The sequence below is a fragment of the Saccostrea cucullata genome, unplaced genomic scaffold (genome assembly GCF_032062105.1).
Source record: "Saccostrea cucullata isolate Sc308-1 unplaced genomic scaffold, CSIRO_AGI_Scuc_v1 ctg354, whole genome shotgun sequence".
Classification (NCBI taxonomy): Eukaryota; Metazoa; Mollusca; class Bivalvia; order Ostreida; family Ostreidae; genus Saccostrea; species Saccostrea cuccullata.
This window is the reverse complement of record NW_026940030.1, coordinates 616,137-630,861: the sequence shown is the minus strand read 5'-3', so window position 1 is coordinate 630,861 and position 14,725 is coordinate 616,137. Positions and strand designations below refer to the sequence as shown.

General features: G+C 33.0%; 1 protein-coding gene across 2 annotated transcripts; it reads left to right on the top strand.

Moving 5' to 3' along the window:
• Positions 1–4,867: 4,867 nt before the first annotated feature.
• LOC134254625 (metal-response element-binding transcription factor 2-like) lies at positions 4,868–14,638 on the top strand. Of its 2 annotated transcripts, none has more exons than XM_062737163.1 (15): positions 4,868–4,982; positions 6,236–7,084; positions 7,225–7,306; positions 7,449–7,541; positions 8,023–8,123; positions 8,481–8,511; positions 8,601–8,641; positions 10,022–10,098; positions 10,213–10,265; positions 10,550–10,661; positions 11,784–11,910; positions 12,250–12,317; positions 12,494–12,667; positions 13,295–13,388; positions 13,854–14,638. In XM_062737163.1, exons 2-15 carry the CDS (start codon positions 6,257–6,259, stop codon positions 14,418–14,420), a joined length of 2,448 nt encoding a protein of 815 aa, XP_062593147.1. In that variant the 5' UTR covers positions 4,868–4,982; positions 6,236–6,256; the 3' UTR covers positions 14,421–14,638. The 2 variants fall into 2 exon arrangements, with proteins under 2 accessions (XP_062593147.1, XP_062593146.1); XM_062737162.1 differs by having other exon boundaries at positions 4,868–4,986.
• The last annotated feature ends 87 nt before the right edge of the window (positions 14,639–14,725 follow it).

Sequence of the window (14,725 nt, the reverse complement as noted above, 5' to 3'; positions counted from 1 at the left end):
CAAAAATAAGCAAAATCGGGAAAAGTCTTCCGAGATAAATACGTCTCTGAATTTATGAAAACAATACATACGTTACTGTCGCCAAATCCGTATTTCAAAAATAAAACATAATTGAAAAACTCAAATCTAATAAACGTGTATTTTTATGCACAGAAATTTACTGCACACCATATGAGAGTAAAAAATAATTATAAAAGTAAAACATAAATCACATGTAAATGGCAAATATTTTGCAGCATGTCGTTGTCGCCCAGTTGTTTGATACCTATACGTAACGCCATCATATAACTGAGCTTGTAAATTATGTTTATGCAAATATATTTTCATTTTCAAGAAAATCAAACAGTAGACACCTTGTACTATCTTGTAAAATTTATCTGATATTTACTTTCCTTGAAATATTTTCAAACGACTTATATGCATTATAAAACTTCGTCGGTTGTATTTTCGCAAATACATACGTTATACATCTTTCTAAAAGTATATAAATGTGTTAGGCCCTATTAATGGTGCTTATATGATTAGGAAATGGTTCATATTTTTTATTGCATACACATTTTTTAATCATTCTCAACATTTGAAAAATGTACAGTGTATTAACTTACCGGAATTTACATACGTTACCAATACTTACGTTACTGAAAGAATATTACGCATATTCTTGTATCACGTGTTTTCCACATGATGTACCTCATTACTTGATGTTTAAAGTAAGAAAATCATGGTTGTAAATACAGATATGCAATAAATATCAATGTAGTACATGCATATCAGTAAATCTTAAAGAGCTTCGAAATTTTCGGATACCTACATAACATTCGGTAACGTTGGTATTAACTGAGCCTTAATTTTTCATTTCTTTTCTTTAACTAAAAAAATTAAGGTTTTTATAATGGCAGGAGTTATGTTGACAGTAAGTCTACCATTTCAAATTATAGTTAATCTCGTAAACTTTATTTTCTATATACCTAATACTCTTTTTAATCACTACAAAATCTTTGATCTATTCAGTACTTCTTTGTTTATAAATTTCCCCTAGTTTATTTCAATAGATGACCAAATTTGTTGATAATGGTACAAACACAATTTGATAGTTCTATACCTTAAGAAATAAACACAAAAATTGCAAGATTTTAAACTTTAACCCAACAAATCATATTAAAACTTTTGTCATAGCTAGTAACGTATGTAACGATTTTACGTTACGACAATAACGTAATATTTTATCATTTGTTTTCATATTCTGATTCAGTTATAGTCTGGATTTTCAAAATAGTATGTAAACTTATCCATATGAAGTATTCAAACAGTGTAATCTAATTACGGTTGATAGTTACCAAATTACCTTATTAGATAATACTTACGTTACTTTAGACGTACACAATTCTGAGACCGTATATTATTCTTTAAAAATGTTATAATTATGATTGTTTTTAAATTTATTGATTTTTCCATCGTCCACTTATTTCAATTTGATACAGGTCATGTTTTTCATGAAGGCAATTAGAAGTAATAAGTAACGTAACATACTACATTATTCAGTAATTATTAAAAGTGTTCTTCAGTTGTTCTAAAAAAGAGGTTTATTGACTCTTATGCCTTAAAAAGTACAGATTATTTGCCCTTGCATCGAATAAAAATTATATTCCTGCATATAAATGTTTTCTAAAGTAGTCAAAATGCCTTAATCATTGTATTTCCTAAATCAATATACACAGTAACGTATATATTGGGGTGATTTTAAAGAAAAAATGCAATGTATTTCAATTTGTCATAATTTTGTCATCAACACATTGGTGTTATGGATATTTTACCATACAACTCAGAATTATCTGGAGAAAACTTTGCAGGAAAAAAATTGAGCGTATACTCAAGTTGAATTTTACGTCTCTGATATACCGTAATTGCACATTATTACTGAGAATGGGCGTAAAACTGATTATAACATGGACGGAGACGCCGTTTTGGTATTTACTGCCAAAAAATGATACCACCTATTCGAATGGGTGATATCGCCTATTCAGCTTTTGATTTGGTGATATCACTTATTCGAATGAATGATATCACCTATTCGAATGAGTGATATCACCTATTCGAATATGTAATATCACCTATTCAAAGTGTGAAAAGGTGATAATTAAAGTGATAACACTCATTTCGAATACTAGTAAGTGATATCACTCATTTGAATAGGTGACTTCACATACCCTCCTCCCCCGAATAATTAGAATTTTTCTAAATACATGGGCCGCGGCATAATCCTGTCAAAAAAAGGAGAACGACGTAGATATTCTTATGATAAATCTGTATACCAAATTTCATTTCAACATGTGCAACCTCTGCAAAGAAAATGAACGGAAACTACAAATCAGCCACGTAGCATCGTTTTTGAAAGGGGGGGGGTGTAGCCAGAGAGAATTTTTTTTTACTTACCTGAAAAAGTTGACAAGCAAAAAAAAAAAAAAGGGAAAAAGAAAACTTACCCAAAGTCTATTTCGGGGGGAGGGGGGGGGGGTTAAAGGCCAACTTTTTTCAATGCCAACTACTCTCAGTACCAATTGTTATACTACAACTACATTTCCCGTACATCACCAATAGTTGGGGGGAGGGGGGGCAACCAGCCTTTCAATCAACATTTCCTATAGTATAAGTATCACGTTGCGGAAAAAAGTTGGGAGGGGGGCTGCACCCCCTGGCTGTTGCTACGTGCCTGCAAATAAATGGAATTTTTCTAAGTCCAAGTAGAACTCTGTCCAAAATGGCCCGATCATATTCAAAACAGAATGTCCCCACAATAAAAGGTACTGTAAATTCCTAAATATACGTGTGGAATTAATTAATTATCGCGTAATTTCGCGAAAAGTACCACACGCGAAATTAAATTACTCGCCTTTATTTTTATGGTGCTGACTCTTGATCATCCGTCCATTCGCGAATTATTATTCTCGCGATTTGACGTTGAAGAGCCCATTCGCGATAAAAAGTACTCATCAAAAATAAGGAATCTACAGTACCTTTTATTGTGGTCCGGGGCAACATGCTTGGAATCGAAGTTGTAACCGTTTTACCTTTTACTGTTTACTGTTGAAAAGACGTATACATCCTTCACAATACCTTTGAGTTTTCATTGTGGTACGTGTATAACTGATCCAATCAAATACGACAGTGTTTTAAAATTTGAATCTAACACGTCATCTCCCTATGAACAGCTTACTTTTCTGGTTGTCAGAGATTCTTTTTAGGTAATCTATAAAACTTTTTTTTCTGCTCCCCTCCCTTCACTTTCGAAAAACGATATACTAGTACCACGTGTCTGAAGATGGACTTCTGGAAACGTTAGAAGTGTGATCAGATGTCTTAGAGAAGTAAACACGCCCTATCCACCGATCATATACCCGCCTTGAGCCCTAGATATTGAACAAAATACGGGGTACTACATAGTCAAATTTAGTATGAAAAGAATTGCTTATCAATCAATGGGGAATATGTCATCCAAAATGCGACCAACGATATGCCGTGTTAACTATTTTATTTATAACGACCATAAAAATTATGACTGAAAAGCTGGTTTAAACGGGTTGTTTTGAACAAGTTCTGTACAACTTAATTATTAAGTTCCTATCCTTATATATTACAATATATCATGCAAATTAAATTAAGAAAATGAAATGATATATAAAATAGAAAATGTACATATTAAGATAGGGTTTTTGGAATCAAAGTCACATTAACTTATTTGTTGGTCGCTTCGCAGTTGCATATGTGTAACTTGCGTTTAGCGTAAGGAGTTAAATCATTTTTTTTTTATATAACTACATTTGAAAAAAATAACAATCAGTTTTTCCATCAATTCTAGGATTAGGGGGTGGGAGTTACTACTAATAGTTTTTATATTAATGTTTTGTGTCACAGTATCCCCTCTCTTGTCTTGTCTTATTTACACGGACGTAGCAACCGGGGGGGGGGGGGGGGGGTTTCAGGCCCCTTTTTGCCAACAATAATTTTACTATTTAAAATGTTCATTGAAAGGCTGGTTGGCCCCCCTACTTTATACTAAAGTAAAGTAAATTATGAAGGATTTTCAACTTTCGGCAATTTTCCCTTTTTTTTTTTTTTTTTTTTTTTTTAGCTTGTCAACTTTTTCAGGTAAGTAAAAAAAAAATTCAGTTACTGGCCCCCCCCCCACTTTCAAAATCGATGCTACGGTCCTGATTTACAATATACGAAAGATATATATATATATATATATATATATATATATATATATATATATATATATATATATATATATATATATATATATATATATATATATATATATATATATCAGGGTACTTATTTTTATTTTGTTATAACCTTGTAATCTTTTTTATGTTCCACGAATGACGATGGTAAAGCATTGAATCCCACAGTCTCTGGTGCGAGGTTGATCAAGTTCATGGTCAAGATGATTTATCGAATAAACTTTGTACGACCTAACCAATTTTATGAAGATGCATTTAAAACCAGTAAAAGTGACATCCGATTACAGAATCTCTTTTGAAAAAATTAAAGAAAATTATCTGATTTTTTATGCATATAAAATCGAATACTCATTATTCATTTGAGGAAAATATAGCATGTTGATATTTATACATATATTTTTTTTTAAATTGCAATAGAACGCTAAATTCTACTCAATAAACCATAATTGAATATTAAAATTTAATTATTTAATTCTTTTGTTATGAGCTTTCTCTATGGAAATTGATAATTATCAATTTTTTTATTATGTTAAGATTTTATATCACCTCCTTTCCTCTTCGTACAATATATGGTGTCTAGAAGTCTATTATGTTCTTTTAGCGCTTATTAGGGTGATCTGAATGAATGCGCACCCTGGACCGATGGCGGGAGAAATGTTTACGATGTAGCGAAGAGACACGTTTTGAACCATAATATAAAATACGAAATACTGTGTTTGAAATTGAGATAGTTTATTTGTAAGTATAAAGATGTACTATTCAAAAGAGAAATGATTTGTTATGGTATCTTTTTTTTAAACTTGTTTGATGAATAACCCGCCAATAATTTAAGTGACCACCGGGGCTGTGGGGGTGTAAAACAAAACATCTCTGTCACAGTTGATATTGATTAACACTGTAAAACACAAATAAGACATGTTCAATTTATAATTCATTATATATCTTTTAAGATCTTTGGAAAAAAATCATGATTTCACGATGTATTTAATCTCATAGTCTAAGAGAAATTGAAAGTTGACCTACTTTTTTTTTCGCTTGCGCAACTCGGATTTTCCAGCCATGCTTGTTTGCCTATATATTAATAGTCGGGGAACTCTGAATATTAACAAAGTTTTTATTTAGCTACATCTTTTGATGGTTTTAACATATCTGTTAATGTTTTGATTTTGATTTCTCAACCACAGTTTATTTTTTTTTTATTTTCAAATCAAAAACAAGTTTCACAAATATTGAAAGGTATACTATTACATATGCCACAAAACCCTTTTTAAGATATGATAATATATACTAGACGAAGAGGAATAAGTCATTTGTCCTATTTTTACCATTTAGATTATGAAAGATTTTTCTCATTGTATATCATTTTTTGCACACACGTATGACATAGTGTTTTGCAAAAAAAAATGTTCTTTAAAACTAATTGATATTAAAATTAGGAGAAAAGAAATTAACATTGAAATTAGTACAGGGTTTTCATGTCAGCTTTCATTTAATAAAAAAAGAAGAAAAATGTATGTTTTAAACAATGTCAACAGACATTGATGAACTTTTTTACTAGATCTCAAGAGTCACTTATTGGAATTTGTTCTCTGGTGTTGGGAGGAAATCTTTGTAAGCAGGGGAGAAACATATGTTATTGTATATACCAAAAGATCTGATCACTGTATACTTAATAGGACACAGATTTTTTGGTCATGGGTCTTGTACCTTTTCAACTGGAAAGTGGCAAAATTTGGAACTATTATCGTCCTGTATTAAGTTTACCTGTTGAATATACTAGAAATTTTAGTAACTTGATATCAAGAGTTGCATCACATGGAGTTAACAGGCACAGATCAAACAAGAAGCATAGCTTCAGGACAAACTTTTATTGGAGATAAAGCAATCTCTTCCCTACTCTCATCTTTACATACTCAAAATCCAAACTCCACATGGAAGAAATACCTTATGCCTATTATAGCATGTACTGCAAAATATATATTTATTTTTAGGCAAAGTATTTAAACAGACAGATGGCCAAAACAAGAACTTCTTTTCAAGACAACTCGGCTGGTGAATTTGATACACCAACTCTTAGTAACAGCAATGAAATAGTCAACGTGAGCCCTCCTCAAGTTATGCCCAAACTCTCTCCCAAAGTGTTCAACAAAGAGGATGGCAGTCCTGTTCCAAACATCCCTCACACAGCAACAAGCTGCTCCTCATTATTGGTGGACCCTGGTACCTTTGAGGAAAATTTTACCAGCTTTCTGAAGAAGAATATGACAGCACCTGAGTGTTTTGATTCCTCAGAAAATGCCAATTTTACCAGGTGTAAAAGAACTGACCCCAAATTTCTTGAAAACAACAATATCAAGTTTTGCAAGGAAAATATACCTTTCCAAGACATTATAAAAGACTCTCCCCATCGTAGAAATAAATACCTTGGTATTTCTCATCCGAAGTCAGCATTATCTAAAAGGGGTGAAATGGTGAAAAAGCCTCGTAAAGTGAACTGTGTAAAAAATTCTGAGACTCAAAAGAAGAAAGAGCAGTCTGGGGTTCACAATGAAGTTAATTCATGTAGTTCAGAATTCACACAGAATGAAATTCCAGAAACTGTAACAGGCGATCAAGAAAGCAACTCCAGTTGTGCACAGAGGCAATATGTAGTACCTAAGAGGAGGAAGCAGGGGCGTCCTTTTGGGAGCAAGAACAAGCCAAAGAAAATGGACAACAAAGTTCTCAAAAGGGAGGCTTCAGGTACTGGAGCGGAGGATCCGAGATACAGTTTTACTATAGGACAGGATGTGTTAGCAAGATGGAATGATGGACTTTTTTACTTAGGTTCTGTACAGAAAGTAAGTTTTTTGTCCCAATAAATAAAGTGTAAATTTTCTGAAAATGTCTTGACATTTTGTCTTTACTGACAGAAAATAGCATTAGAAGCATATACATGTGTCATTGACATCAATTTCGATATTTGTGACTTTTTTTTCAGATAGAGAAAAATAAATCCAGGTGTTTTGTTAGGTTTGAGGACCAATCAGAATATTGGATATTATTTAAAGATCTTCAAAAAGGTTGGAATTTTAAGTTTGTGAAATTTTATTTATTTATTTTTTTTACTGTCATGCCTGTATTGTAATTATATATCTTCATATGCTAAAAGATGATAGGTTTTGATAATGATTAACATTAACTAAATTGGTCAAGACTTTACAGGTGCCAAAGACGATGAAATCAGTTGCTGTGTGTGCCAAACGGACCAATCGGAGGAGCCCAATGAGATTGTCTTGTGTGACAATTGTGGCTTAGGTAAGAGCTAGACAAGAAATGCAGGGTTTTAAATTACCACTTCAATTAACAATTGTTAGGCAGAAAACCAATCTAACTGAAATCAGATGTTCCAAATCAGATACCGCTTTTAAAACATCTGTCAACATCCCTTTTCGGGTTCACGTCAGATGAGAAGCAGTTGTGGATTCAGAACATCTAATTTTAATTAGATTGACGGAAAACTCAATAAACTTGATATGAGATTCATCTAGCAAAGCTTGAATTAGATTGGTGCATGTTGTCATTTGGCATTCAACCTCACTAGTTCCCATATTTTACTAATAATGAACTTCTGACATCAGAGGGCGAAAGAGCCTGAAAATTATTTTCAAAAGATAATATAAGAATTGTTTGAGGCATTTCTTGTTAAAAGTAAAGGTAGCTAATGTCATATAAAGGCTTATATTTTGGCATTCCTATTACAGATGAACAATTTTAAAAGTCCTAACATCTGTTGTAGGGTATCATCAGGCGTGTCACAACCCTAACATCAGTGATGAAGTGCTGGCCCCTGATGTGGAATGGTGCTGTAGACTTTGTATATTTGCTGCCGCTGTAAAGGTATTTCTTAGTTCACCTGTCATAAAAAAGAAGAAAACACTCCACACACCACATCACACACAGTCAAGAAAATGAGAATGTCAAGCAGTTCTACTGATTTACAATAAAAGATTAAGTAGTGTTTTAAAAACGGCATGTAAGAATACATTTACAATGAAATCTAACAATTTGGGCTAAAAGGATGATTGGGAAGAGGGTTGCACTTTTCATTTGGAGAACAACTTCATGAATTTCTTTATAGAAGGAAAAGCAGCCAATTTAAAGGAAATACAACGTACTTGTTTGATCGGTATTATATTTCTTAATGCTATTTCTTGGAAGCTAAGGTAATGTGTAAATTATTTTGAATTTTTGAAGGAAGGTGGAGCATTGAAAAGTGGCCCTGATGGTAAGTCTGATATCATTGTAGCTCTGTGGGATAATTTCTTTTTCAAAGAATAATTGTTAGTACTTGTAGCACTTTTTGTATTTCAACAGCTAGAGCTTTGCAGAAGATGAAACAGTCTTTCCCTTATAAGGTTAGTATTGTATTTTCAAAAACCCTACCATAGTTGCCAACTCACCCGATTTCGTCGGGTCACACCCGATTTTTCATCCCGTAACCCGATTATTTTTTATGAACCGGCGGGTCATGCTTTTCACCCGATTTTTGCTGAACAACCCGAAAATCTCACGATTTCCGGATTTGGTTCGTAAATTAAGTTGCACTTTTAACTTCCAGTTACAACCCAAGCTTAGATCTACGTAAACAATGCCAATGGATTAATTATCAGTGCAGGTGTAAACAATTAACTGGGTGTTGTTTTGACAAATCAATGTTTGAAGTCAATTAAAATGGCTTCCGATAGAACTAGATCGTTATCAGGGCCAGCAGGAACAAATTGAACCAAACACATGTCTCTGATTGAACCAAGAAAAAGAGAAACAATATTCATGTAAATAAATCAAGGAATGTTGAAAAAAAAATAATTCTAGATAAAATAAAGTGATCAAAGACAGTGTAGGCCTACATGTAACTTCACATTTAAAAACATATTGCAGTAGTTAATTAATTAAGAGAGAGGAAAAATAACTTCAAAACTGAATTGGTATACTTTCAAATTTAGCAGAAACTGAAAAGGCTTTTTTTAAAAAAAAGTTACACTTACATGTACTTCAGGTCAGTACTGAAATATGAAACCTTCAATTCTCTTTTTTAACATGTAAATTTATTATAAATCAAATTATGTATGAATATTTTGTCATTGTAAATAATTAAAGCCTTTTTTAATAAAGGAACTCTCAATAATACACAAATACTTTGTATATATATGTATAAAATTAAAATTATTGAATCATGGTAAATATGTCGTGAATGTCATTACGCGTTATGACCCGATTTTTTACTTTCCAAATCTGGTCATGACCAGATTTTTACATGCTGGAGGTTGGCAAGTATGAACCCTACTGAGCCATAAGAATGTCTGGGTTTTTCTAGAGATTTATGAAAGTAGAAAAGTTGGCAAAATACATGTATATTTTGAATATTCTTTGAAGGATATGCAAAGTATTTCTCATGTTTTATTTCTGAATCTGCTTAGATATGTAAATTATGTAAATTTCCTGTATGATTCCAAAGAAAATATTTTGATATACAGTGGACCTTCAGATATCCGGACGCCAGATATCCGGATGCTTCAGTATCCGGACGATATTTCATTGGAACGAAATTTTAAAATGTTATTCTGTCTTGTCTAACTGGTGATTCAGATATCCGGATGCTTCACATATCCGGACAAATTGACTGGGAACCAAAGCGTCCGGATAAATGAGGGTCCACTGTAAATAAATAATAAGTTTAACAACTTTAAAGTGTAACAAATGTGTACATTGTCTTTGCTGGCTGTAATGTTTTGTAGCTGGAATCCTTGACTTGGGATGTCCAACACAAGGTTAACTTGGAGCAGTGCTATTGTTATTGTGGAGGACCAGGAGAGTAAGTTCTCACGTAAATATAATTCACAAAGTGACTTCTTCTATCAGTTTTGAATCAAAGTAGGAATTGGTAGATTTACAAATGAAGTTTAACTTTCTGTTGTATGTTATGAAGGTGGCACCAGAAGATGCTACAGTGTTGCAGATGCAGGCAGTGGTTTCATGAAGGTAGTGAATGGTGATGTTTAAAAAAGTTAATTTCATATGTAAATTTTAACTTGATATTCTGCAAAATAGAGTTGAAATGTGTTGTATATAAAAGTATTTGTATTTCCCACCATGAGTATGTCTGTTGCATACTCCTATAAATAATTTTGTCCTATTGGTCCTAAAACTTTCTATAATAATCCTTACAAAGTATATATCATGTGTAGTTTCTTTGTATCAGTGTACATTTTATGCCTTTTAACTATGCAGGAGAAAAGTTTTAAGAAGAGTGATTCTATTTACAGCCTGTATCCAGTGTCTGGAGTACCCTCTGGTGATTGGAGACCGGTTCTACTTGTTTGTCTGTTCCCACTGTAACACAGGACCGGAGTACATCAAACGACTGGAGATGACCTGGTACAGTAAGATAGGCTGAATTCACAGAAATACAGCATTGTTTATATGCAAAAATGATTGGGTATAATGATTTCGTATGCTGGAATGGCATAGCTGTTCAATGTCAATTAATGTGATACACTGTATGTATTCAAGTCTGGCTTTGATTTTAAATGCTGCATCAGTGTATGAACAAGCATATAAATACAGTATAATTTGTCCAAACCGGCTACCGCCGGTTCCATAAAATTTGGCCGGTTTAGACAGAATCCGGAGTGCAGGAAAAATGCAGGAAAATATTAATTTTGAAAATTTCGTTGATTATTTACAAGTTCATTATTATACATAATATAAAATATAATTAAATGATGAAATCAATCAATATTTTAAAGTCTAGAAATTATAAAATAGTTTCTTATGACTTACTGTATTTTCAAAAATTTGAAAATCGGGTGTAATGTAACCTAAATCAAAATCTACAGGCACGCATAATATTATAGGCTTACTATATATCAAGCGAATCATGTTTCGCTTGTCAAAGAGCTCATTCAATGTAAAAACAGTAATGCACAATTATTTACGATGTGCTAATTATTAGATTGAACTTTTAATTTTTATGTAAAAAATTACGTCTTCCCTCACAGTGTTATGGCGCCATTTTGAAATGCGTCCGATTTTCGATCCCGATTTATATATTGATTTGTAAATCGTGTACATATTTATTTTTTTGTTATAATGTGGTAAAATGATCGAGTTAAAACAAAATTATTTTTTTTAATTGTAATTCAATCATATACTAGTAATCTTCTTTTCAACTGGGCTGTGTCACCGCCGCGTTTCACTGAGTTCGTTTCATGGCACTGCTAATGTAAACACAGATTATCAAATCCACCACGAAAGGTGTTAATTGCTTTGAAGTAACTCAGGTGTGGCCGGATTAGAGGAAATAATTACCGTTAATTATGAGCAGTTGGGACCATCCGTTCGGAGAATAGACAGTATCCGAACTACACAGAATTTTTTCTAATGAATTTGTTAAAGAAGTACATGGGACTAAAATTTATAGACGGAATGGCCAAAAATTATTTTACTGTACATGTTTGTTTATAAATATAAAACTTAAAAATTCTTTTTTGTTTACAGGGTTGATTTAACACACCTTGCTTTATTCAATCTAACTATCCAAATTAAAAACAAGAAGAGGTACTTTTGTCCTGAAGATATAGTAGAGTTCATCGATGCCAACTGGGAAAAACTCCAGCTTTCACAGGTATGTCAGCCAAAAGGTGTGAACTTTGAGTCCATTTGTTGTTTGTCGAAATATTCCATTGTGATATAAATATCAGATTAAGTCTGAAAACTGAACAAATGAACATTTCAGAGAGTTCATCTATAATTAGATTTGGAACAAGACATGTCAAATACCTATTATTGCCTAAGCTTCAAATGTATAAAAGTCATATTCAATTTGTGAATTTCGTTTAAAATTTTGTCAATCAAATAAATTATGACAAAATGTTTTATGTTCCATGGCCTCAAGACCAAGTTGAGTTTTACATTAGGAAGAGTTAGTTCTTTTTGATAAGCTCTATTTCATTGTTCTCAATAGTTTGGTCAAGTACCTGAATATGAAAGAATTGACTATGTGAAGAAAGCTCTCAAGGATGGAAAGAAAAGGTAAATGAGTGTAAAATTGAAGTCAGATTCTTAATTATAAAGACAACCTTTGAAGTATGCTCATTGCTGATTAATCAATCTTTGTACATTATGGAAAACATGATAATGATGTTGAGTCCCAGTTGTTTGGAGTTTAAGACATCAGTTTCTTTTTACATCAAAAACTTGTTTAACAGATTTGGTTGCGGACAGGAGAGTCGTAGGAATTCCATGTATACCCTGAAGTTGCGAGCTCCACCCTCTGTGCCGACTTTGATCCTTCCCCTTGAAGGTCAGGTCACAGATGAAGTCATGCAAAACCTCACTTTGACGGGGAACAAAAAAGTGAAAAAGTTTCTACCCATTATTTGGTAAGATCGCTGTTGACAACTTACCAAGGACTTGAAATATAGTCAAACATTTCTTGTTGATAGAAAATATTTACATAATTGTGGTTGAACTTGGTCATCTTGAATGAATATCTCAAATGCCAGAGATGTGTTGTTAAATTGATTTTTAATGGTTTCACATTTTTTACTTGTGACAAAAATTTTCTTTGGGTATCAACATATTTCTCTTCTTGACCTTGAATTTTGACTTCCCTTGGCAAAATTTATCAAATGTTAAACTTGGTCATCACTTTTAAATGCTTGGTGCTAAGGCTTTTATTTCATGGGTATATTACATGTGAATGACCTTTCATTGAATACCAAAATTTTCTAATCCTTTACCTTGATCATGAAGTTTGACATTTATTAAAATAAAAAAACTTTACCTTGACCCCAAGCTGCCATGTAGGGCTCAGTGTTTCACAAACGCATCTTTTTTGTGTTTTTAACATCATCTTAAATCGTCAAGTATCTTGAAGTTCTCAGTACTATAAAGAATGAGAAAACGAGGTTTGGCTGTATTAGTAGTCAGCAAATGGATTGTCAGAATTTAACTGTATTTTAACCATGTTTGATGTTTCTCTTAAATGCAATCTTTTTCTTCCCCAGCAAATCACCAATACCTATGAATTACAGAGGAAGCATGCTACATGACAGCATTGCCCTCAAATCCAGGAGGAATTTATCTCTAGCAGTAACAGAGGTAAGACAAATATGACCTTATACAGTACGCTTAAATATGGCTTTAAATTTTGTGAGACAGTATTTGTTTTTATTTGCCAGAGATTTTTTTATGCCCCTGTAATCGAAGATTGGGGGGTATTAAGTTTTTGCCCTGTCTGTCAGTCTGTTTATCTGCCCGCAAAAACTTTAACATTGTTCATAACTTTTGATTTGTTTGAGCTTTTTCTCTTATTTTTTCACATGTATATTCCTTGTGACAAGACGTTACCAAGATATTTGACCTTGGGGTTTGACCCAATTTTTAAGAATTTACCTAACTTTGACCTTGTCCATAGCTTTTGAAGAGTTGGTGTTAAGGCTTTCATACTTCACAGTGTATTTATTGGGACAAGACCTATCCATTGATATAAATATTTTTTTTTACTTTGACCTGAGATTGACCCACTTATAGAAAACTAATGGTTTACTTTAAATTTATTTTTAGAATGTAGAACCAAATCCATATAGTGCTAATCAAGAATACAAAGGTTACTCGGGCAAGAAGTACTCTGTAAAAAGTCGCAAAAGTGGGGTGTCTCTGTCGACTCTGATTCCCGTTCCTGAGGATTTCGAAGGCTATAACCATCCTTTCCTCACAGAGTGTGAACAAAATCACGAGAAAGCCTTGGCCAGGAGAAAACACGACCTTCAGAAGTATCTGTTTTACACCACAGAACAAAACATTCCCACAGATTCAAATTCAGTGGAGGGGAGTAAAACAGAGAGTCCAGAGCCACAGGTTGAGCCGAAGAAATCGCGGAAGAGAAAATACGTGGATGAGTCGGCCATGTTGACTTCCAAGAGGAGGCGCGTGACGGTGTCGCAGGAGACGGAGAAGAATTACGTTGATGAGTTGTTGGAGCAATCTAACAGTGTCAAGACAGACATGAGTTTGTGTTTCGATACTGTAGAGAAAATGAAGAAAGGCGAAAAGTATTATGTGGGAGGAAAAAGAGTTGTCGGGGACCGCATTCAATATTTAGTGACATGGGAAGGTCTACACACAAAGTGATAAGTAATATATCTAGGGGACTCAAATTTTACTTCTTTTATTTACCAAATTGTTTACTTTATATTAGAGTAATTTTTATTATTTTGTTTTAAATTGAGGTATTCAGTTTTATGTATATCCCTATGCATGAAATAATTCGCATTTTAACTGTAGCCTAATTATTCATGTAAGCCAATCAATTTTTATGCAAACACTGAGGAAGTAAATGAATGATGTGATATGCTTGTTTCATTATCAATTCATTGTTTAAGATTATCTTTTCTCTGCCCTCTATACACTTGCAATCAGGGCTGGGCAATAATATC

Bases quoted from the DNA above. Each gene is read 5' to 3' on its own strand.
- LOC134254625 (XM_062737163.1), top strand. From the start codon at position 6,257: ATGGCCAAAACAAGAACTTCTTTTCAAGACAACTCGGCTGGTGAATTT. The intron at 7,307-7,448 runs GTTGGAATTTTA...AAGACTTTACAG, and splicing joins ATTTAAAGATCTTCAAAAAG to GTGCCAAAGACGATGAAATC. The intron at 12,668-13,294 runs GTAAGATCGCTG...TTTCTTCCCCAG, and splicing joins AAGTTTCTACCCATTATTTG to CAAATCACCAATACCTATGA.